The 25,615-nt window shown below is 38.0% G+C and overlaps 1 protein-coding gene and 1 long non-coding RNA gene across 3 annotated transcripts; one reads left to right on the top strand and one right to left on the bottom strand.

Annotated features, from left to right (window-relative positions):
* Positions 1-17: 17 nt before the first annotated feature.
* Positions 18-25,615, top strand: rsu1 (Ras suppressor protein 1). 2 transcript variants are annotated; one of them, XM_074693419.1, is made up of 9 exons: positions 18-226; positions 336-449; positions 1,863-1,913; positions 6,183-6,303; positions 8,400-8,518; positions 8,632-8,714; positions 9,752-9,866; positions 10,164-10,296; positions 24,340-25,615. In XM_074693419.1, the coding sequence occupies exons 2-9, from the start codon at positions 341-343 to the stop codon at positions 24,440-24,442; spliced, it is 834 nt and encodes a 277-aa protein (XP_074549520.1). In that variant the 5' UTR covers positions 18-226; positions 336-340; the 3' UTR covers positions 24,443-25,615. The 2 variants fall into 2 exon arrangements, with proteins under 2 accessions (XP_074549520.1, XP_074549519.1); XM_074693418.1 differs by having other exon boundaries at positions 18-232.
* On the bottom strand, positions 22,208-23,949 carry LOC141807157 (uncharacterized). The gene is made up of 3 exons (XR_012599826.1): positions 23,871-23,949; positions 22,546-22,605; positions 22,208-22,374 (listed from the first exon to the last, which is right to left on the bottom strand). It is a non-coding gene; the product is annotated as an uncharacterized LOC141807157 (long non-coding RNA).

The raw sequence follows: 25,615 nt of genomic DNA, 5'->3' as shown, positions 1-25,615 counted from the left end.
TCGCCTAACTAGGAACAGGAAGTATCCTATTATGGCATGGAGGCTCTCACATAAACTTCCGGTAGGGTGTGAGCTTTAGGCGAAGCTTCTTTTTTGGGATTAAAGAGCTTTGACATCTTTGTAGTCTTTATTCTTAAAGAATTGAGGGATACAAAGAAAAGTTACGGAATATTTCCGGACGCTGTCCTACGCCTTCTTTGCCTTTCTTCCCGTGTATCCTGTTGCTGTACGTGTGAGTTGTAGTTTTTCTTCACTCGTTGCTGACATTAACGCCAAGAACACCAAAAAGCGACTTTCTTAACCAAAAGTTCTTCGTTGTTGATCCGTGTTCACAGTAAACATGTCCAAGTCTTTGAAGAAGATAGTGGAGGAGAGTCGAGACAAGAACCTCCCAGAGGTGGAAATGTGCGACAGAGGCATTTCAAATATGTTGGATGTCCCAGGACTATGTGAGTAACTTGAATGACTCCCATCCACCAATACAACTGCATTTTGCGTGTAACTGGACAGACAACTATGCTTAAGTTTGTGTAGAGATGCTTATCAAAAGATAAAAACGCTGATATGGTAGTTTCGTGGCGATACCATGACTGCAGCTCATCTATTTGTGGACTAAAATAAACTTGATCCAGGCGACACTCTTGTATCCTCAAGTCATCTAAGTCCCATTAAACATGTCTTCATTTGAAGGGCTTTCCTTCAACACAGGGACGGTCGATGTTTTATTTTTTAAACGATGGCCATATGCGCAATGCCAACATGTTTTAACTAGTTACTGCCTCTGATGTACACACCTTATTACATTTTAATCCACAACAAGCCATGGTTGTAGAACTGATCTGGTACTCCCCTTGCACCAATCTGTTTTTTTTTTCCTTTTTTCTTTTATGAATAAACGGATATAATATGAGACCAACCGAATCCACCATGAATGACTTATTATTATTATTATTATTATTATTATTATTATTATTATTATTATTATTGTTATTATTATTATTATTATTATTATTATTATTTCAAAATTAATTCAGAATTTTACATCATCAGTTCACAGGGGAGTAAGGCTACACATGCTGGCAGGATCTGAATTCCATGTCCAGATAAGGTGGTGAATTAGAATTAAGTAGGTGTTTTTGGTTCAACTGGAGACAAGTCTCACCAATTCAAATAAAGCTATACCCAAGGAGTCAAAGTCAGAGTTATCATCATTGTGCGGGCCAGAATGTAGTCAAAGTATTGGAAACAAAATGTTACATTTAGGATTAGATACAGTGTTTTTCAAGGAGCAGTGTGGTGACTCTGGGGATCCTGATAGATTTGTAAAGTTGAAATATGTTATTGTTGGTTAGATGCAAAATTCTGTTCTGATTTATACAAATTGACTCTTTGCCTGCCTAAATATCTTGAAGCTGGGGGCTTAGAGTGCAAACCCAGCTTAATTAAAGCTTAGTATTTTATCAAGTTTTAGTGCTTCCAATATAGAACATTGCTTACCAATATGTGACTAAAACTACTTAGAGTATCTGCCTTATGCCATATTGATAAAAAAAAGCTTGTCAACATTTGTTACTTCCTTTGTAAGTTTGTCTGTTATGTGTTTTTATCTATGAGTCTATCTATATCTATATATTTATGTATGTATCAATCCATTCGTCTTTCTAGCTCTTTATCTACAGTATCTGTCTAGCTGTCGCTACAATAGTGCATTCTCACACACACACACACACACACACACACACACACACACACACACACACACACACACACACACACACACACACACCTGTGAATAGCTTGAATCAACAAACTGCAGAGTTGCTTGCCGTGCTGCTCTGATGTGATGTTCTTGGTCATTTCAGTCACTTTATCGAACATCACTCAGCTGGTCCTCAGCCACAACAAGCTCACAGGTAAGCTGCTCCCTTCATCCCTTTAGCTCTCCTGACACTTGGATGTAAACATAAACTGTCAGACAGTGAAGAGGTGATCACCTGTGTATCACACTGGGCAGGGAATGTGCCAAAAGATATGTCCTCATTATTGGTTAACATTGGTACTTTCTACAAAAATAAATGAAATCATTCCAAGAAATAGTTTTAATATAAAAATGTTCTCATGTATGTTTGATAAAAAATGACTGAAAGTCCATTTTATAACATTAGTGAAATAAAGACAAAGCATGATTATAGTTATATTTCAAATAAATTTGATATATCCCAAATTCTTTTAAAATTTTATGTTTTATTTTATTTATCACCGTTAACAATGATAAATCTCATACTTTCCTTTGAGATTGTTTTTGTTCAAGAAGAAAGTGGCATGAAAGGAACAGGCTCTACAGAAGTGTTTGTACCTTAATTCTATCCTTCAGCACCGCAACTGATAAATGGTCATTGATAAATGCATACTACCACTGAGTCCATAAAGTCACAGTTGCAGTCTGTCTTTTACTGTTTTGTCTTGCAAAAGTTACAGATGTTAAAGTTAGTTATGTTCAGCAACAGTCCAATTATAAAGAGGTGATGTACTTCTGGTTACTACCAGCAGAGGTCACTATACATCCATTGATCCTACAGATACAAAGCTGGGGTTAGTATTATTTCATGCATTCTTGTGTCCAGAAAAGTGGAGCAGATCACTGAACTATCAACAAACTCTGTAATAGCTCTAAAGAATACAGGGTTAGAGCAGAGTGAATTTAACAGTTCTCTTGTTTCTCACCACACTCTACTGTTTCCACAAAGGTCTGTTTGTCTCTTTTCCAATGTAAAAGTCCACCTCATGAATAATGTATGTGAAATTTAAAATAGTTGAGGACAACCATTGGAACATATTAATCAGACTTAAAGTTACTGTAGATCATAATCTGATTTAATGAAAAAAGGAAAAGGATTAAAATTGTGACTCCGGTTACATCATATACTATTCTCTGATAATTAGAGATTTATTGACAACATAGACTTAAATGCACAAAAATTAATTTCCCCATTAAGTGAACATGTGGTCATTTTATTATTCATTCATTTGATCTAATTATTCATTTTATGATAGAAAGACACTTAAAGCTCTTAACCTTCCACTTTGCTTCCTAATCTTTTGCTTGAGATAAAAAGATTAGACACATCTCACTCTGTCGGGTTATTTTTAGCCCAGATCAGACAAACTGGTGATAACATAATCAGCATTGTTACCCTCCTGCAGGCATTCTCTAGAAACTCTCCAGAACCCCAGCTTATGAAAATAACCCCCAAATGTCTCACCCTGCCAGCAAGCTGTAAAGACATCATGATGTAAAACTGTGTTTTGTGCCATCATTTCTGGTGAGGTTTGAAAGACCTACAACTAGAGGCAGGGTGCAGGTGATGTTTCAGTGTTTTAATGTTTGCTGGTAATCCCGAGTTAGAGTAACAGTTAAATTTTGTATTAGATGGAGTAGAAGCTTTTTGGTTGCTGACAAATTATTGTCATTATGCTTGTGGCACAAATGACACACCAACACTAAATCCCCGCTACACCCATGTCTACAGCACTGCAGCCATGAGGCTACAGGGCTTATCTTTTTCTAACACAAACATACACACGGATGGTCCAGCAGTTCACACCAACTCTAGCAAACTGCAGAGGAGCCAATATGGAAATCAATATCAGATACTGTATGAAGCACCACATAAATACTGTGGTTTGTATACCTGGATTGGTATACATTGGTGGGATTGGTGGGACCGGTCAATTGATTTGGCTCTGGTCAGTGGCCTACAGAGACGGGGACCAGCTAAATGAAATTGATTTCTGACATCCTTAGTGAACCAGTGGGACCTTTAAAACCAGTAGAACACTTGAGTGGAACCACTTACACTCCAGTGTGAGAAGCCAAACACACACACACACACACTCACACCAACACCATACATGTATCTATGGTCTGGGTAGACTGCTAAAACTGAATTGCCATTTGGAATATATAAAATTTTCTGAATCTACTGCAACAGCAACAGTACGGCAACAAGATCTTTATAGTGCTATGAGGTTCCTGGACCATTTAGTTCCAGAAACATCTCTTTTAGGAACTACATGGTTCTCATTTACAATTGCAGTTTGCATTTCTGCTGCAGCCTGAAGTGCCATGAGGATCTTGAAGCTCAGACCAGTGATGTATTGAAAAGTAACAAAAAGACAACACCACCAGACCAGTAAACACTAGTAACATCACCATAGGAGGTGACCTACAGGCAATCATCATCGTATGTGACACCCAACACTGTAAAAGCGACAACTGTGAGTGTCTCAGTGGATTTAAGATACCCAACAATGCTTAGTTTAAGCAAAAAGACATTTAAAAACTAACAAAAAATATTAACCAGAGCTTTGTTCTAAAGGGGTGCTTTTAAGATCATACATTTAGGGCTGCTCAGATCCTGGAGAGATTATGATATGACTAAACATTTAACATTAATTGTAATTAACAACATTAAAATAGATTAATTATTTGATTCCTTGAGGTATATGAACATTTTACGCAGCTGTCTGTATCTCAGTTTCTCCACATAAAGAGTTATTTCAGCATCTCAGAGACAGTTTCCTTTCTCAGAATGTCAAAACCCCCAGCATGGTTAATAACACTTATATCACTGGGATGGTCAGAGAGGATACCTGGCGACAGCTCTGTTGGCACCCTGACAGATGGTTCAACCAAAGTGAGATTTTCACTTTTTTCTTTCTTTTTTTTTTATCAAGTATCAAATCAGAATAGTTTCATGCTCATCGGATGTGGAGTCTACTAGAATTCTTAGTTGTTCTTCATTAGTTTTAACTAGGGATGGACCGATTATCGGCTGGGCCGATTATCGGGGACGATATTTGGCATTTTGGGGCATATCAGCATCAGCCTTTTTTTTAATCTGACGGCCTATATGAAACTCATTCAGAAACTGTGTTGTTTTGGCTCTGATGCTTTTCAGCACAGAATTTCTCCCTGTTTACACTATGGAAGCCCTAGATGGTCATTTAAAATCAATCATGTGAAACCAAACAGAAAATTAATTCAACTGCATTACATGCCTGTAAAAGGCAGCACAAACTCAATTATGTCCAGTTTTATTGCAGTTACATTGAACTTTTGGAAAACTTTATTTACTATAGAAAACTTTGGCTATTTACCTTTTTAAGTTTTCATTAAACTTTATAAAACATGCTGCTAAGCGTGGGAGCTGTTTAATAAACATATGCTTGAAGGTATTTGATTGCAGTTAACTGTTTGTATTGTTCAAATTTTTTTACACCAACATTTTCACTTTGACTGCAAATGAATATTGGCTTCAAATATCAGTTATCAGCCTCCTTGCCTACTAATTACCGGTATCAGCCCAAAAAAATCCATATCGGTCTATCTCTAGTTATAAATTTGCAGAAAATTTTGGGGAAAACCTTTTGTTTTTCTAGCATAGCTTTGCCCCATGCACACAGCTAAGTTTATAAAGACAAGGCTGGTTGAGTTTGGAATGTGGGAGATATGCCATGACCTCAATCAAGACCTCAGGAAGGAATGAGAATTCACCTCGTGAACCAGTGAACCAGGTCCTTGCATCCTACACAAGTTACTGACCAAAAGCTGTTTTTGGCACGGTTTCATACTTACATCCCACAATATGACAAACATCAGATAGATTCAAGATTACTTTTTTACTCAGTTTTTGTGACAGTATTTATCTCATATTATAACAAATGGCGGGTTGAACAAGTTTGTTTTTTTAACTTTCAACATGCATAAACACACACAGGTCAAAGTGATACATTATCAGTAACAGTTAATCAACACAGATTCTTCTTGCAGCATTCAGGTCAGGCCATGGTGGGTTTACACTTCTCCTCTTCCTTCCTTTGCCCTTATCTCTTTCTCTCACCATTGATCTTCTTGATAATCCGATAAATGTTCTGCTCTGTGTTATCAGCTCATTGATCTGTGTTCGCCTCTGTGACCACAGACCAGGGGGGCATGAAACTGGTGAAGAAAATGAAAAACAAAATGAAATGTGCTGCTTTTCAAATGTTGGTTTTGTTAAGTACTGGGATCAACAGAGAAACGAATATATTTGTTCACATGAGGTCCGTCAGACCAAACAAGTGAAACTTTGCTTGCTAAATGCACCTGTCATGATTTTTTCTTGTTGTTGTGCTTCCAGTGGTGCCTGCTAACATCTCTGAGCTGAAGAACCTGGAGGTTTTGAACATGTTTAACAACCAGATTGAAGAGTTGCCCACTCAGATCAGCAGCCTCCAGAAGCTGAAACACCTCAACCTCGGGTATGTTGTGTATTAAATATATCAAATACTGAGCACAAATTAAAAGCAGTAACCCCACGTCACACATCCCTGTTTTCTTGGTTGGATCAGTCATAATCGATGGTAGGGATGTACCAGGTATCGATATCGGGCCGTTACCAGCCTTTTGTCAAGGTATCGGTACTCGTGAAGGCTGCAGATACTAGCAGCAGATACTTAAGGAAAAAAATATCGTACATTGAGCAAGTCCTCCTCGCCACTAGATGCTGCTACTTGCTGCGGTTTAACACCACTGCAAATGTTCATCAGGCTCTTTTCAGACAGTATGAATGAACCAGAATGAGTTGACAGTTAAACTTTTTTATTTTGCACTTTCGTTTACTTAAAAAAATACTTAAACTCTGGCAGTTGTTAGTTTTATTGTGCACTTTTAATTTACATTTTTGTCATATTTAACCCCAAAATTCGAAAAATCAGAGAGAGTTGTTTGTGTTTTATTTGGACTTTGATCAAAATGATCTGTCACTGTTAATTGAAATTTTATGTATCAAAAGTGCTGGTACTATCGGGACTCGGTATCGGTGAGTACTCAAGAAGGAGTACTCGTACTGGTATCGGTTAGCATAAAAATTTGTATCCAACATCCCTCATCAATGGCAAACTAAGCTGTTTGGCATTGGCAGAGGAGATTTTGCAAGTTTTTCATGGGCACAATCCACATACTCAGCTCTGCTGCCCATCCAAAAAATACATGTTCCTTAGAGATGTGTGTAACCATTTAAAAAAGAAATAGGTTTATTACCAAGAAGCAATGTTACAAGAAATAGTCTAATACAAACTGGCTTCTTTTTGTGCTAATTTTGGCTTGATATTTTACATTCAAGAGGATTGTGCAGCTATCAACCTGTGAAAATGAGTCAAAAAGACACCCTCACATCCACAAACTGTTGAATGCTCCACAAATTCACTCCTGAACAAATATTGTCTGTGCATCAGAGTTGTTTGCATACATTTAAATGAGCTTTAATGTGTTCATTTGAAGCATTTATATACTATGTAGACACGATTCATTGAAAAAAACACCTGATTTATTACACTTTACACTGTATCTCTATTAAAGTTGCATATTACCAAAATTATTTTCATAGAAATGAAGAGAAATCAGACTTTCTGTGGCCCAGTGTGGCCTGGATGAGAGTCCACAATGCTGCTCATAGAGCGGAGCTGCTGAATCTGCACAGAGCTGCAGGACTTTGCGAGCACTTTTGCACTTTAATGTCTGTAGACTACAAGAAGTTGTGAATGAGACTTTAAGACGTAGCAGATGAAGCAAATATTCGTCATTCTTGGTGTAATTAGTGTCCCCAATCCATTCCCACTCAGAGATAGCTTTCATTCTTCTCGAGCAATAAATGTAGGAGAGGTTTGATTCCTCACTTGTTGGTAAGAAAGGCCTTTGTGCATGTTTATACGTGTGCAGGCTGACACTGACAGGGTGTTAGTGAAGGAAGGATTAGGATGGGAGCTTTTGTTGTGTATTGATCCACAAACAAACATCATCTCAGCAGTGTAAGCCTCATACTGATATTCAGGTTGTGCATTCACTTTTCACCGTCTGTTTGTTTTGCTTGTGGTGTGTTTTTGTGTGTGTGTGTGCTTGTTTGTGTGTTTGACGGTTGTTAGGCATCTGTGTATTTAAACCTTGCAAGTGCATAATCTCATTTGTCTAACACACATAATAGAATTGGAATAGAATAGTTGTCCATATGACCTGTCAATTGCACACACACACACACACACACACACACACACACACACACACACACACACACACACACACACACACACGCACAGGCCTGTAAATGCGTCCTATCTTTCCTGTCTGTTAATCTGTCTGCCCAGGCCTTTGAGTCGCTTCCTTCTTATTTGGTTGCTCACGGTGGTGATGGTAAGACCTCAAGGACAGACAGCAAACAAACAGCAGAAAGCTGTAACTGTGGGGATAAAAGACCAACCACAAGCTCTTATAACTACTACAGGGTGTACCACTGTTTAAGACAGCTGTAAAATACAGAAGATTTGTGACTAAATGTGACTTTTTATGCTTGTGTTCTCAGGATGAACCGTCTGAACAGTTTGCCAAGAGGGTTCGGCTCATTGCCAGCTCTGGAAGTGTTGGATCTCACTTACAACAACCTGAACCAGAGCTCTCTGCCTGGGAACTTCTTTTACCTCAGTAAAGAAACACACACACGCACACACTCTCACACACACACAAAGTGCTCATAAGCACAGAGACAGTTTTATTAATTAGCCTTGACCTGACTAACAGAGGTGCCTGTTTTGCAGCCACTCTTCGTGCTCTCTATCTGAGTGATAACGACTTTGAGCTCATGCCTGCTGACATTGGGAAGCTGACCAAGCTGCAAATTGTAAGTTAACATCAGGAAAGTATTTTATGTTTACCTCCGCCAAAGAGGTTATGTTTTTGGGAGAGTTCGTTTGTCTGTGAACAACATAACTCAAAAAGTAACAAACAGATCTTGATGAAATTTCAGGAAATGTTCAAAATTGGATAAGGAAGAAGTGATTAAATTTTGGAGGTGATCCGGATCAACGTTGGGATCCAGGATTTTTTTTAAGGATTCTTTATCATTGTGAGATAGGGCTGTTTTCACCACATGTGTATATCACTCCACAATAAATGGCCGGATTGTTTTGCAAAACAATACAAGACAAGGTCACCATAATTTCTGAAAGATGTAAAAATACGATCCAGATCCTGGCAATATTCTGGATACTAAAACCAGAATATAAAATATGTACTGGGTCGTCATAATTTTCAACACTTTCAGGTAACAAATTATTGTACAAACCTGCAACTAACACCAGATTGTAGAAGAAAGTCTGCTGAAAGTAAGTATAACATTAAAGAAGGACTAAAGTGTTGGTGGCAATCACAATATGCTTGGTGAAGCTCTGCGCTCTCTGAGTGCTTTTCTTGTTTTCTTGATGTTTTCATGGTTTGTTTTTTTAATACAGTTTTTTTTATGTTGATGTCAAAACCTTGTATTTACGGTTAAGATCTAATGTGGAATTCAAAAGAGGAAAGCTCAGCCAACAGAAGATGACACCCTTTGGTTGAAACATTTTCTTCCTATAAAATTATATTTTGAGGTCTTTATAGATCAGGTGTTACTCTTATGGAGCCCCTCTTTGTGCAGTAAAATTGACCCAACACATCTGAATGTGGTGAGCAGTGATCTTTGAATGTTTCACATGAAAATACAGAAGCAGCAATACAGACAAGTTCTGTGAATTTGGATATCTTCTTATGAACACTTAAATTACAAAAGTGTCATAACTCCAAGGTGTTATGCTTTATAAAAAGTTGCTGAAGATTGCAAATGTGTTAATAACTTTTTTCCTGTTCTTTTTTCCATCCATCTTTTTTCCTACTTCCATCCAGCTGAGTCTGAGGGATAACGATCTCATCTCATTGCCCAAGGAAATAGGGGATTTGGCTCAACTCAAAGAACTTCACATCCAGGGGAACAGACTGACTGTTCTGCCACCTGAACTTGGTACAAACCTTTTTCACACACAGGATGCTTGTTTATGCCGAGTTTTACAGACACACAAGAAAACTCACATGCTCAGTTCTTGTTAAGTCAACAGTGCAGTATTTTCATAATTCAGGTTTACACACTTTTGATCCAATAATATAAAGAGGCTCTAAAATTTTATTTTTGCAACATTATGTAGAGTGTTTCTCATCTCACAGTTGCTTTAATTTCTACATGTTTACGAATGTTGTATCGATCACAAATCAAAAACTGATGAGTTTAATAATTTCATGGTTTCTGCCTCTTTGTCTGCAGGTAATTTGGATCTCACTGGTCCCAAACAGGTGTTTAAGGCTGAAAACAATCCCTGGGTCACCCCCATCGCAGACCAGTTCCAGCTTGGTGTCTCCCATGTTTTTGAATATGTTCGCTCAGAGACCTACAAGTAGTAAGTAGCAACACAGAGCCGAACACTCACACAGATTTATATGAACTGAAACTGAGGACATGCACTGATGTGAAATAACACTGAAACACACCCCTGATTTGAACCAAGTGGTGAATCAGAACAAAAATGGTTGGCAGCTAATAATAATAATAATAAGTTTCATTTTGAATTAAAACATGCCCCTCCAATCACTGGGCTGGTTAATTCAGATTTACAGATTTTCTTTTTTTCTGCCCTTCTTTTTCTCTTTCTTTCTCTATCTGACTGTCTGTCATGCTGTTTTTTCCTTAGGATTGTTAACTGTCAATCAACAAATTTACCTTCATCTATCCAACCAGCAGATTATTAGTACTTGCACAAAAAGTTTCTTTATCTACATGAAGTGCCACAGAGAAAAGTGGAATATTGGCGTGATAAAGTTTAAAGAATAGTCCCCCAGGTATGTGTGCAAGAATTAGGTTCTTCCCCTAAACCCTCTTCTTCATAATGTCTCAGATGACTGTAAAACACATGGATAACAAATCTTCCTATTTTAAAACATGTCCAATTGTACTCATTATGACAATTATTTGTTTGGTTCTGAATTGAAAACCAAGTCATCATATGCTTCTTCCACTCTGCATCAGGTAGCTTCAGGCAACAAGTCAGTTAACAGTGTCAGATTTTGTATTGTTGCATTGTGGTCCAGTTCAGAAGCTAGATTTGGGGGTCTAATGAAAACTGTTGTTTTGTCATTTGTGGGTAAGCTGCAGATAATTACTCAAAGAAAAATAATCATTTTTCTGCCTGAAATCTCTAAATCAGACAGGCAGTAGGCTCTATAGCTCAATGTCCAGAAGTGTGTTGTCTTGGAGAGGCAAGTGTTGCAGATTGCACACCAGTAGAAATTCTTTTCTTTCCGAGCAGAAGGAGATGCTGCAAATCCTCAGAGTGAATTCCTTAAACTGCTGCTCTGAGGCATGCTCTGGAACTGATCCGTGCTCTGTCTGACTGTGTGTGAGGAGGCAAAAAGACTTTTTCTCAACCATATGCCATTCCAATTCATGTTTTCATTCTTGTATGAGTATTGTGTGCAAGTGAGTCCTGTATATGGATGCCTTTTAAAAACAGTGTAGTTCAATCAGCAAGTTTAGTAATAGAGCTGAATTTATTTGAACTAAATTGTAATCAGAGGATGATAAATTCTATCAATCCCAGAACCATGATTACATCAAAGACTAACATTCCCCTTAAGGCAACTTAAAAAAAAAAAAACTAAACAAAAGTTCAAACTTAACATCATTATTGATATTATTGATCACTGATACCTTCTACAAACCTGCTTCACTCTTTCTCTTGTCCTGTTTTTACACTCTGTGTATTTGGATTTTTTTAGATGTTGATTTTTTCTAACAAGGTAAAAATGGGAAATATTTTCAACACATCCTCAGCAGACTTGAATATAGTTTATTTAAATAGAAGCAGGGGACAAGTCATCAAGTGTAGCATTTTTTTAATCCATATTTCTTATCCACTGGGACCCACTGGGATGTGAGTCTGTCCTGCCAGCCAAGAGTATCCACCCCTAATTTTGTAATGAAAGGCTATGCATTATATTTAGTGACAAGCAGATCAAATTGAACAGTCACCTGTGTCTGTCAGTCCAGATGATGGAGAGCCTGGCTACTCTGTGTCATGGACAGCAACTCTATCTTTGTGATCAGTCACTGTCACCATTAGTCAGCATTCATAAAAGCAACACATGCATAAATAATCTGTCAGTTTCATCAATGCACCTGCCGACAAACACCACGATTGACTTTTATACTCATTTGCACACGCCGTCCCCAATCTACCCAGTCTCAAGGCTGTGCCCACGGACAAGACCAAAGTGACACACACACACGCATACACACATCATTTCATCTGCCTCTTTAGTTTGAGATAATCTCCTCAACAAAGCTAAAGTGGGACAACTGTTTGTGCCTTACACTTTCTCGTACTCTTTTTGTATTTTATTTTGCTCTAGCCACAGGTGACTTCAGGTGTTGTAAAGGCATCAGAAAATGATTCAGTTAACATTAAAAACAGCTGTATTTATGTAAAAATGGAAAATAACTGGTGTTTAGAGAGGGAGAGAGGGAGAAACCAGAAGAGGAAGGAACATGATATTTGAAAAGTTGCGCTCCCCTTAATCTGATGTTGTTAGCATAGCCTACCTTCAGCTTATGTGGTTTATGATTTTTGTTTTCTGACTCAGTTTAGTATAGAGCATAGATATTTGCAAGTGACTGCTTTTACCCAAAGACTGTATAAAACATGGATGCAGTCGCTGCGACGTCACTTGTCTGTTACTGAAGCTAATCCGCGGATGCAGCCGCATTGGTTATAACACCAGGTTTGAGTTTCCTTTCGAACAGCTATAGGGTGCCTGTCAGCCTCGTGAGCTGAGCTGTGCCTCTGATTGGAAAATCAAACAATCCTAATTAAACCACAGAGTTAGAAACAATTCACTCACCCAGCAGTGTGCTGATAGTGAAATCAACATTTCAGACCCAATTTGTTTTTTGAACCAGGCTGTAAAGATGCTTTTTAATGCTGTGAAAGTCTGTTTTTATGGCTGGGTGTGTACGTGACTACCGGTCTTTCTGCAGCCAGCCTCAAGCAGGTTCTCGATGAACAGCAACTTTTAGCACTTCTGCATAAGCTTCATTTTTCTAAACCAGTGTTGGCCCTTGCTTTTACCACATCACTTCCCCAGAATAAGAAAATCAGATTAAAAGCATCAAGAGAATATGAGAAGAGTCTTTATGTAGCATGATAAAATCATTACCAGCTATTGTTTTATGACTGGCGTACAGAAAATGCCCCATCATTATGAGAGAGACACAGTGAATGAGGTATGAGTGCATGTGAATAAGCAAAGAGGCAAAAGACTCAAAGGAACAATTACACCCAAACATACTGACATCTAGCAGCAGTCAGTCTTCAGACAGGTGTTAAAAAATTTCCCAAAGAGGTCTTCTTTGAGTCTTCACAACTTCCCCCACACCTAACTAAATGTCCTTCTCCTTTAAACCCTGTCAACACCTTCATACAAACACACACATGAACACACACAGATGTCTGCACCACCAGTTTACCACCAATTTGGTTTACTGAATCTTGACTGTTAAATTTGGAGGAGTACTCGAATTGTGCTCCATTCTTCCTTGGTAAGATGCTTTCTCCACTGGGAGGTGAGATACCGGGGTCAGCTACACAGTTCAACTCTCACACACAGACAGACAAAGAGAAATGAGGCATTTTGTGAAAGATAAAACTTTTTGAAACAGAAAATTACAGCCAGTTCAAATGAGGGTTGGTTATTAGGAAGGCAGATGTTTTACTCTTACAAGAGACTTAAATTGTTCTTTGTCTTCATCATTCATGTGTGAGTTTGAAAAACATGAAATGACCTTTAGCTCCATGTAGGTGATGATGCAGATAAGTGAATGTAATGAGAATAATACCATGATTCTGTCAGACACACCTTCCATATAGACCACGGACTCTAAAACACATAGATGTGGTTTAAGCACTAACCCATGGTCTGAAATTAAGAAGTGCTAAGAGCTATAGTTCTTCAAGAGTCTGCTTGAGGCTGGCTGAAGAAACATCGGAAAACACAAACACACCAAGTCAAAAAAAAGCTGATTTTTGCTGCAAAAATAAACAGTTTTGCAGCCTGGTTCCTAAAGCAGTTTGGGTCTGAACAGCTAATTTCTCTATCAGCACACATATTTGTTAACTTTTTAAAATTTTATTTTCTGTCAGAAGTAGCCCATTATCATTAGAATAAACTAAACTGTTTTAAACTATAAGGACAGAATAGAAATGCTGTAAGATTAAGCATGTTCTTCTAAATGCTATTATGTAAATATATTTTTAATGTCAATAAAATATTGACATTAAATAAGAGGACATGAGTAAACCCACTGTAAATTTTTGTAATAACAGTTTTACTATTTTCTTTTCTTTTCTGAACTGCTGTCAAATGTAACACTTGCAACACATGCTGCAGCTGTTTGAACAGCTGAGGGACCCCAGTTTGCACTTTGTAAACTGCTAATTAGCTTGCTATCAAGGACTGTCTGGAAACAAAGAACAATCATTTAGGCCTGGGATGAGAAGATAAAAAAAGACCATGAATAAGTTTTCCATGGCATTTCTGATCAAAATTAAAAAAATCAGGATGTTCATGTATAGTATCACTCATTTCAGAGGAAGATTATCGCTTTGCCTTCAGAGAATAGTGTTTAAATGATCCTTCTCACTAAAAAAAACTCTAATTTTCACTCATGTCAATCAGACTTTGATATTTTCAACCAAAATAAGCCTTGAAATGTCAAAACCTCTGTTCAGTGTCAACATCCTTACAGCAACAAGCTGCCATTTGTTGCATCTTTCTTTTCATTTAAGGTCATTTTCAGCTCCTTCTGTTTGGCCATGCTTAGTTGTGCTAAGTTCATTGCTCAGTCCTTTCCTCTCAGTGTAATTATATTCACGCATAAATGCTCAAAAAGGATTGCTGCACCAGGGGGCCTGCAGTGAGAAGATTTGACAATTGGAAAGCTGGTAACGCAGCCTTGTCTTTGTCCACCCCACTTCCCCCACCCTCCCCTTTGCTTTTTATAACAATGTGCTCTGGCTGAAAATAAGAGAAATTAAACTGGCTTGATTCAAAAAAGAAGAGATAACAATTTGCATGCATAGTTCCAACTCTGATTTAGTTTTGATAACTAATTTGACCTCTACAAACATGTGGTGGTGATTTTAATTTTTTAGTTTGCATTCTTAATGTGGTAACAACAACAGATTGTATTGACATTTGTTAGACATTTGTCATCTGTCACACATTATGGCACCTTGTGTAACAACATTTTTAATCACGTAAACTTACCCCACCTTTCATATCATCATTCTATTCTACTAAAAATAATAATAATAGAAAAAAAAAGTTATAGCTTTAATGAATTTCTAGGTCCTCCACCCCCCTTCTCTCTTGGATACACAATTGGGCAACAGATAGCTACCATGTGAATTTTCACTGAAGTGAAACATTGTTCTCATAAAAGAAAAAAAATCAAGGTCTCAAAGAATAGCAGTCTAACTTGTATTTGTTGTCATCAAGTGGCAAAATACACAGATAAAGACTAGCCAATTATCACAGACGTTGGAAACATTAGCAAATAACAGTCTGTGGTAGATTGATTATTGTCCACATTAACCTCCGTATTTGTCATGCTCCTGGTTGGATGAGGATGTTGTGCATTCCTGGCTTGTGATTTTGTGTATCAGTCTATAAAGTGAAGTGGTGCAGCAGCTGTTTGAGAGTACAATGGATACATTTTTTATCATTGGACATTAACTCTAAACTCTACATTTTACAATCTCTCTCTGTTTTTTTGGAACTAGTTCTGGTGGGTCAGCAGGAAATGTAGGTAACTTATGGCAAAGGTAGAAATCTTAAAGACCTAGTTGTTTGTCATGATGAATCTTAATGAGCATACTTTTAACTTCCTTTGCCTTTCTCTTCCTGCTCTTTTCCCCATGTTCACTGCTCTTGCTTTCCAACTTTCACTGATGTTCCCCGGCCTGTAAAAGAAACTCCTAAATTGCATGGCAGCTCTTGTGAGGTTGAGGTGGCTATGAGAGGAAGGCCCCATCAGATCAATGGCCTTTGGCCTCCCTGCGCATTTATCACACACGCACTCACACATACATATTTTTAGGTTTGTAACTCACGCACATACACACATTGTTCAAGAAACCAACTTTCAGTTCTCTTCTAACACACACACACTCACACACACACGCATGCAGAGAGAACTTTGCTGCGATTAATTAAGCCGTATGGAATAGGAGAGCTCTATAAAGACATCATCAGGAATCTGAATCCATTCGCCTCCTCTTCTGCCTTTAATTGGCCCTAACAGTTCATCACTGGAAAGACACACACACACGCTTACGAGCACACACACACTACGAAGAAATGGGAAATCTTTATGTTGATCTGTACCAGAACTGTTTGTACTCTGTATTGGTTGTACAACAGTATAATGAATCAGTTTTTTGTACCATGCCTTTTATAGGAGCCGCATCCAGTTAGGTATCCTACGTTCTCTCTGATATGAACCCTTTAAACAAACGAAGGAAAAGGAACTAGTGGGCCCTAAACATCAACAGTTTTTTTTTTCCGGTGTAAAATTTGGGAAAATTGAAGCTTTCCTCTCTTTCTCATGTTTGACTGTAGACAAAGTGATGATGTGGTAGTGCTAAAAACAAAGATACAGGAGCTCAGGACACAACTTACGTGTTATACAAAGTAAAACCAAGCAGCCTCCTCCATCCTTGAAAAAAAGAGGATGATCTCAGAAAAAATGTTTTGGTCTGAATGGATAACTTGTTTCCTGGTCCGGACCTTGGGTATGTCTTTATACATTTTTTAAAATAAATGTATAAATTCTAATTGCAAGTTTCATATGATTAGGGGCATGACTGACTTGTCTGACAGGTGGGGCCCTAATTATCCAATCAGAGGTGCAGAATCCAAAGCATGTAGTGTGAGGTGATAAGAGGCCAAGTGTAGGCCTCAAGAGGTTGGGTTCACCCTTGGTCAAACATAAAACAAACTAACCAGATTTTAACCTCCAGTTCCTTTCAGGGCCTGGTGCGTCTGCATGAATGCACATTGCTATTGGCTGCAAAGAAAGTGAGCTGGTGCCGGTGTGATACAGCCACTATGGTTTTGAGACTAAGCAGACCAAGCAGCTGGAGGCATAGAAGCTCAAAGGGGCGTTTTGTGATTGTAAAGGCTTGGTTTGAAAGGGAAGTGATCGTAAAATATATTTTGATTTTTTAGAAACTTCACGAACACTTTTGCCTAAGGTGCTGTAACAGCAGTTTTGGCTTGTAGGCCTTACTGCTTTTTTAAAACCTTTCAATGAAATAAAAAAAAAACATATATACAATGAAATTTTGAATTATGTTTGATCCTAAATTAACCCTGCCAAGTGTGAAATACAAGCAGACTTTTGTTGGGTGGTGAATTTCAGAGCAGTTGTTGCCTAATAAGGGGTATCCATTTGTACCAAAATAGTCACATAACGGATTATGAAGTTATGCTAAATGTTTACCAAATGTTTGGTGTACCTTCAGCACTATTCTACAGCTGTGTTGCTGTCTGCACACAACAGCACACACATCTGTCTGCTTGTTGGTTTAAATTTTGACTTTCTTTGGTGCTGTTGTTCAGCGTTGGAAAAGGGTAAGCGAATGACCCTCTTCATGGAATAATCCCCAATGTTCCGATTATTCTGTTTACCATGTCAGTCTTGAATTTTAGAGTGGACATGATATGAGAAAAAAAAAGTGACATAACATCCCAGCAACACATACAGTATATTCCAGACAGAAAATGATTAAAAGTCCTTTTAAAATTGATTTTTTGAGGATTTTTTGTTCTTGCTTGAGTGATTACCACATCATCGATTAGGCCACATCATCCTCCTCGCTATAAATTGATTAATCTTTGCTCTTTATGACACTCTGAAGGATCGTTCCTCTCCTGCACTCTTCCTTCCCTCTGCCCTCTCTTACCTTAGATCATCCGTCAATGCTCGCACTAAACGATTATGCCAACATTAGTTGGGAAGGACAGCACCAAGTGTCCAACTGAGTGACTTCAAGGATAATGTTGCTTTCTGAAAAAGAAGAAATCAAAATGACTTTGCCTGTGTTTTCCTGGTTGGAGCAGTAGGAAGACTTCTCCTGTTTCTGAAAGTGATCCCTGGTTTTCTGGAAGCTCTAAAAATTGTTCATGGTCAAAATTCTGTAGAGGAAAGGGTTTTGAATAATTTCAAGGTTGTGGTTCAAATAATCCTACGTTAAAGACTAATTCAGGGGTCAGTTGGCAACATTAACTGGGACCAGTTTATGTCAGCACATAATGATATGCTAATTCCATTTAACAGATGTTAATGTCTTTCAGTCTGGATTGATTAGTGACGTACAAACTGACAACTCAGGAAGGAATTTCCTTCCCTTGAGATGTTTTGCTCACATGGTGGAAACTGTCAACTGTCCCAAGGCCCTGCTGCTTCAGACACTCTGCTTCTCCCAGGAGTTGTCTGACACCATACCCCTGTCCTCTCCCCTCCTCTGGGATGTGGCAACCCAGCTGGTTGGGCATGGTACTTCACAGCATCTCTGATCCTCGCTTTATTTTTGCCTGGTATTCCTGCAGGCTGTAGGTAATAGAGGAACGTGGTGGAGGTAGGGTTTTAAAAAGGGAATTTGCATACACCTCCAAAAGACTGGAATAATTCATAAAGGTGTTGGAAATGTTATTCCAAGCAAGCTCACATGTTAGGAAGGAGAGTGGGAAACCAGCTCCACTGACTGTATTCATGTCTCTCCCTTCATCTCTGCAGCTCTTGTCTGTCTCTGCTGTAGGGGTCGTGTGATTTTGACGGGCATCAGATATTAGAGAGTTTGGCAGCATTTAATTCCCAGCTGAAAGTGTTGACATGAGATGGAGGCAAAAAGAGGGAAGAGCCGGTCATGTCAATTCAAGACGATTCAATCACAGGCCGACAGTGTGTGTGTGAAATGAGTGTGTGTGATTCTGTGTGGTACACACTCTGGGATGTTTAATGCTTTGAAATTCATGAATGGGAAATTAGCTCACTATCACATCAACCTAACAAATCCAAATTATATTACATTTTAAAAAAGCCACCTTGTAAAACATTGAAAAAAAAGATGAAAAAATAATCTGTTAAAAGTTATAATTTTCCCCAGGTGCAGAACAGACATTTTTTGCAATAAAATAAATGAACACTAAGGTATGCTGCTTTAAAGCATACAGGAATAGTTTAATAAGACAGGTATTTTGATATCAAAGTGTGGTCAAAACCATACCAGTACACCATCAGTGTGATCCATATCAGGCCAAAAGTGGACGACATAATCAGAGTTAATATAAACGAAACAATTCACACAGTATTTAGGCTGCATGCTTATCAAACGTGGTCACTGTTTGTAGTCCGAAGTATTGTCCTCATTCAGTGCAGTGTCAATTACTGCCCAGTAGTGGACAAGCAGACAAGTCCACACACCCCGTACCCCACCCCAATGCCCCCCTGTCTGTCACTTTCTCTCTCCCATGGGTGTCTCTGGTTCTCACAGAAGAGAGAGGGAGAGAGATCACTGGAGTGGAAAGACTTTTCTTCATCTTGGTGTCTCTGTCTTCTGCCCCGCAGCCTGTTACAAAGATAATTGTACTTTCATGTTTCCTTCTCTCGCTATATCCATGCTTAGCCTGCATTTAAACACACGGTTTTCTAATGTACAGAAAAGTTTGAGTGTTAAAGCTCAGTTTTTCAAATCTGACATTTTACAGGGATAAGAAAACTGCCTTCCCACACTGTAAATTCTAACAAGTTAATTTTACTTAATAAAAGTTAGGAAACCGATTACCTTGGGAAAATTAAGTAAAAGAACTTAGTTATGTCAAGTAGAGTGAAATTCATATATCTGAGTAAGCTGTACTTATGTTAAAGTTGTGAGAACTAAAAAAATCTCAGTAATGTTGACTTGAAATCAAGCTACTACAACTAAAATTCTTTGAGTCAAATTAACTTAATATATTTCACTTAACAAGTGGCCATTACTTGATATTAGTAGTTAACTACACATCATATATCTAAGTACAATACACTTCAATCAATTTGACAGGAACTCAATATAGGTAAGTAAATTAATTTCAAATACTGTGTGAGCAGCACTTAACAATAAATTAAATGAATTCATATACCTTATTTAGCTTACTTAAAAATAACAACTCCCAAAAATAGCTTTATGAAAAACATAATTTATTTATTTTTTGTGTCAATACTTGTACACAGTATCAATAGCCATCTGGGTGAAACAAAGCTAACAAATGGCTCTTAGTTCACAATGGACATCAAATGTCTCACAGCAACAGACAGACCTGCCAAACTTCTGTGAAAGTTCAAAACCTGATAAAACCTGAATAAAACTTGAATAAAATCAGCTCTTAGCTATTTGACACCTTTCAAATGTAAACAACTTGTGTCCCAAAAGCAAAGTACATTCCAACACTCAACATCACATACTGAATACTCTTTTTCAACAGTTTTACACACTGGAAATTACTCAAGACATCTTCTGAGATCACACTCACTCTCATCTAGACAACCAGTATAGCTAACCCGAGCCACTGCATCTACTTCAGAAGAGCATTTTTTAATGTTTGTAGTTTTGGGCTGAGTTTTTGTTGTCCGAGGTTCACGTTATCTTCTGGATAAACTCAAATGTGTTCTTCATACCTTTGGGGTAATCCAGATGTAGTGCATATATTAAGCCAGACAGGAGACAAAGAGCTTGGGAGGTTGTAGGAATCTCATCCATGACAATGTTTCCTTCAAGGATGATTGCAATGTTGTTGAGCTCTGGTGGCGTGTCTTCAGTCATGACTCTGAGAACCCAAACAGGCACCTGGCTGAAGTCACTTGCTGTGTCCGAATCCTACATTAAATACAATTGAACACAATTAAAGTTCAGTTTATCAGCATCAAATCTGTTTGTAAATCCCAAATGATTAGAAATATGACACTTGTTTAATTTTTGTTGTCCCCACTTAAAAGTTATGCTATGTACAGACAATACCAAAATTGACCTCAGTGTTGGAGAATTTTACTATTTTGTCAGAGGTCATTTTGTGTAATGCTGTTTACCTTTTTGCAAGGCTTGAAGCAAGTAAAGAATTTTGAGGGTAAAAAATTGTCAATGAGAAACTGTGTGCCATTTTATTTTTATTAGATTATTATTTTTTAAGTTTTGGCAGTGACTGTTTTGTTAGGTTTACTAGATCCTAGCCTTGATAACATTTTTTGTTTTTTTTTACATCAGACCTGATCATGCAGTTTTTTCTTAAATCTGAGAATTGAATCAAAGTTTTGATGATGTGCTTAGATGTACACTTCAAAATGATGATATGACCATCATGTATGTACTTACTGAACAGCTGAGGAAAAATTCGCTGGAATTATCTCCAGGGGCAGACACTGCAAGACAGCAGCACGTGTTGTGATGATGTCATTGGTCTTATGGAAAAGAAGACAAAAAACAATAAGCAGAGGATTATAGGACAGCCAAGATAATTTGAAAACAATTTGTGCATCATTAACTTCTTAAAGAATTACTACAGAAGAAGTAGTACTCAATGAACAAAGCAGTAGTAGCAACTGTGAGCCTCGCTGGAGCAATTAAGCATGCTACCTTAATGTAATAATGATGAAAAATCAGAAACACTTACTTGTGTATTCACTGGCTGGAGGAGCTGATCAAGTGACTGGCCTACAGCTCCTTTCTTCAATTTGAAGAGGTCAATGAGACCAGTGGTGTGGCGGTCCAGAGCTTCAAAAAAGTCTTTCTTGAGGTTCTTACTGGCAACACGATAGAACTCTGCAAACACCTTAAGAAAAATAAATAAATAAATAAAAAAACACCACAGGAGGATTAACCTATTTTGCCCCACTGGCAACAATTGTTGCCGAAGTATATCACTGTCATTTTGTACTCACAACAAAAAATGTCAGCGGTAGTAATGCAACTTTTTGCACTTATGTGTTAGTAGACAACTTGAATAAAGATTTTGGTTTATAAAAAATAGCTTTCAAGTGGTCCCTGTCACATGACATCATCTGCTTCCTGCTTCATGTCGGTGGAAGACATGGAGAATGCAAATTGTCCTGGAAAGAGGTCATTTTCATAAATTTCTAATACTGACAGATATAAATATTTGCACCTCATCTTTTTCATTGGTCACTTGTGAGTGGAGTCTACACAAATGAATCTTCAGGGCATTAAGTGATTTAAATGTGCAAATACACTCTTGATGAAGACATGGTATTGGAGAGGTTTTTGTAAAGCCACCATGCTTTACTCTGTAATGTTTAAACAGCTGGCCTCTTTTTGGAGAGACAAAAGTGCAAAACTTACATGTCCACTGCATGCCACTCCCTGTAAACACTGGAAAGAATACAGGAGAACAATAAGTTAGACTACAAGTGACAGAAAAAAAATCATTACAAAAGTTAAATGGATAGTTCAACAATTTCGCAAATGATGAATTACCCCTTTAAGTCTCACTAATTAACTACACAGGCATTTTTAAATTTCTAAATGAAAAACAGTACCCACCTTGTTCCCTTTCTTCTGTGCTGTTTGTCTACCTTTGGACTTATCAGGCTCTCATACCACCTGCATGAAACAAAAGACACTGGGTAAAATCACAACTACCAGTGCCAGGAGTTCAGCATTAAAACCCCTTCAGCCCAAGCTTCTTTCAAAGTACTCTACTAGAAAATTACAAGTCTGAACTGAAAACTGTATATCCTTGCAACCAACAGGTCTATTTGAAATACATCAGTGGGAAACATTGTAAACTTTGTTCAGATGTGTTAAAATTAGTATTTGTTACTGGGTCAGAGTAATTTCTGTCTTACAAATTACACTTTCATTATGAATTTCTTTTTGGAATGATGCATCTGCAGCTTTAAAACTGAAAATTAATAATAAAATGTGAACATTACATCCCCTGAGGTTAATTCTGGTAGAGTGAAGCAAAGTAAAATAAGAGGGGTTTCAGGCAGCCTGGTCAGGCAAAACCATACAGAAATAAAGTCTAAATCATAGATTTACACGTAATCTCTAAAAATGCATATGCAGCACTTCCTCCATGGAATAAACTCTCTTGGGTCGTTGTCCTGACATAAATATGTCTCAAAAATGCCACCAAATAAGTGAAACAAAAAATAGTTGAGGTCTGACCCCCCTGCTTACGCAGACTGAGATACATAGGGCAGTGGATTGGTCGATTTAGTTGATTGACACCTCAATCGAGCGTTAGAGCCAATAGAATTGGCGAACCAGAAGAGAGCAAAGCCACTGTGAGCCAATAAAACACAAATGTATCCTCCCCTTTCAAAACAACTCCCAAAACAGAAGGGCCGATGGGAAGTGGAGTTCTATGTCTCAAATCAACATGCTGAGAGTTAATGTTTAAGCAATATATCATAAGTTCGTTCTATTAACAGGTTACCTTTATAACAGCTAGAAGCGCGTACTACTACGGCAGCTAATAGACAGGGGACGTAGTATCAATCCTCCTGTTTCTGCAACAGCGTCGGCAGCCAACAAACGGCAGTACGTTAGCCACCAGCGGCTAATGTACTGCCGTTTGTTAGCTGCCGAAAGTCAGACAGCAGGACGGCAGCAGCTAACAGTTGGCGCCACCGGTGAATGAACCGGAGGATGCAACACTCGGTTCGGGCCGAGCCTACTCTTATATCCGTAATAGCGCCCCACGTTGAGCTACTGCTAAACTTTAAGCACCTGCTCTGTGAACACGCACAGGGTAACATGCCAGCGTTCTCTGACAGAGTTGTTGGGTGTGCTCTTCGAACAACGCTGTCTTCAAAGCGTAAATTATATTCAAAGTTTACAAATAAAAGCTTAACACTTACCGAAATCAACGCCAGTCTGTTGTACTGGGCCTGCGAGAGTCGCCTCCACAGCTTGCATGTCAGGGCACGTTCTTCTTCGTTGGTAAATGCGCGCCAATCGGAAACACCCACAAATCATGTTACACACTTAGAAAACACAAGTAAATATTACTCAATGAAACAAGTAAGGGTGTAAAAAGTAAAGGAAACTTAGTTTAGGAAAGTTAATTTGAAAAACTAGCATAAATCAACTTAAATGCACTATTTAGTCCTAAGTCAGGACATTGTTTGCATTTACAGTGCAGAGAGAGGGTTGATTTTTAATTTTATCTTCAATTCAGAGAAAGAAAACCCACTCTGTTTGCAAATATAACAGACATGAATCATATGAAACATGAACACAGTAACTGACTCGGTGTGACCGTTAGTAACCTACTCCCCCACTTTTCTCTGTGATTCCCCCACCTCCCTCCTGCTCCCCTTCTCTCAGTCTCTACGGCAGACACATGCAGGCCAACCCAGAGCCTCCAAAGAAGAGCAACGACAAGAGTAAGAAGATCAGCCGCAAACCTTTGACTGCCAAGAACAAATGAAGAGGAGACGGAGGACGGAGATGAATTACTCTCTCTGCCAGTCAGACTCACAGCATGTGCCTTTATTTTATTTTACTTTTGAAAAATATATTACATCAGAATGTATCTTTGATGTTTCTAAATGTTTCCGTTCAACCGTATTTGGACTTTATTCCACTGTGCCTGAGTCCAGATAAACCTCTTCTTTTTTTTGGCTTTTTTAAAAACTATTTTTATCTTTGTTTTGAATTATTGCTGGTCACTAAAATTGTTTGGATGTAACGATACGTTTTCTTTGTGTCAAACTTTGAGGTTACATGTACAGAGGTCTTCATTACTGTATTTATGAATCCATCTAGAAAGATACCAAAGGCAAAAAACTGAATATGGGTGAGTCAAGATTTTTCTGGAAACATCCCAGATGATGAGAATGTAGCTCGGAGAGAGTTGACATAGAGAGTCACTGTTCCTGCCCTGCCTCAGAAAGTTATGTCATACCCTAAAGACAAAAAAAATCAAGTCCACTTTATTCAGATTTGGATTTTAACATTTATAAATTATTTAAGATAAATTTAGAGCATTTTTAAGTAAAGCAAAGTAAACTAAACCCACTTATGTCTCTTATGAAGCTACATTAACAAATACTAAATGCTGTACTTGACACTGTATAATCGCTTTGATAGCCCACTTTGTCTTACCTACAAACCATGTGTTACACTCCCTTTAGCTCATAATAGCTTGGATATGTCTCTTTCTTTCTGTTGCTGACTGATAAAAACTAGAAAAAAAATGTTTTGAGGCTATCTCAAAGCGTTGACTAAAAAATCGCCACATTTTGTCTGAGGTTAGGATGTAGATCAGGAGGCCATGTAAGCAGCATTAGCAATATTGCTCTTAATTTTAAATGAGATTCAGTTCTTTGAAACAAGCTAGCTGACTCTTGCCATGTATGCGTCTGTGCCACAAACCTCTGAAAGGATCACAAACTTCATTACATGTGCTCTTCAAGTCTTCTGCTCTAGCTTTAATGCTGCTTCTTTCTGTGTAGTTACTTGGCAAGCTGAACCAAAAGTCCATTACATTTCAAAAAAGAATATATAAGTATTAAACATTTTATCATGTTTTTTCACATCAACACTGTATAAAACATTTCAAATAAAGATCAATCTGCAATAAAACACAGAAAACACTTGG

The sequence above is a fragment of the Halichoeres trimaculatus genome, unplaced genomic scaffold (genome assembly GCF_033239565.1).
Source record: "Halichoeres trimaculatus isolate MK-OKI-2021-1 unplaced genomic scaffold, fHalTri1.1 fHalTri1_scaffold_18, whole genome shotgun sequence".
Taxonomy (NCBI): domain Eukaryota; kingdom Metazoa; phylum Chordata; class Actinopteri; order Labriformes; family Labridae; genus Halichoeres; species Halichoeres trimaculatus.
This window is presented reverse-complemented; position numbering and strand designations above follow the sequence as displayed.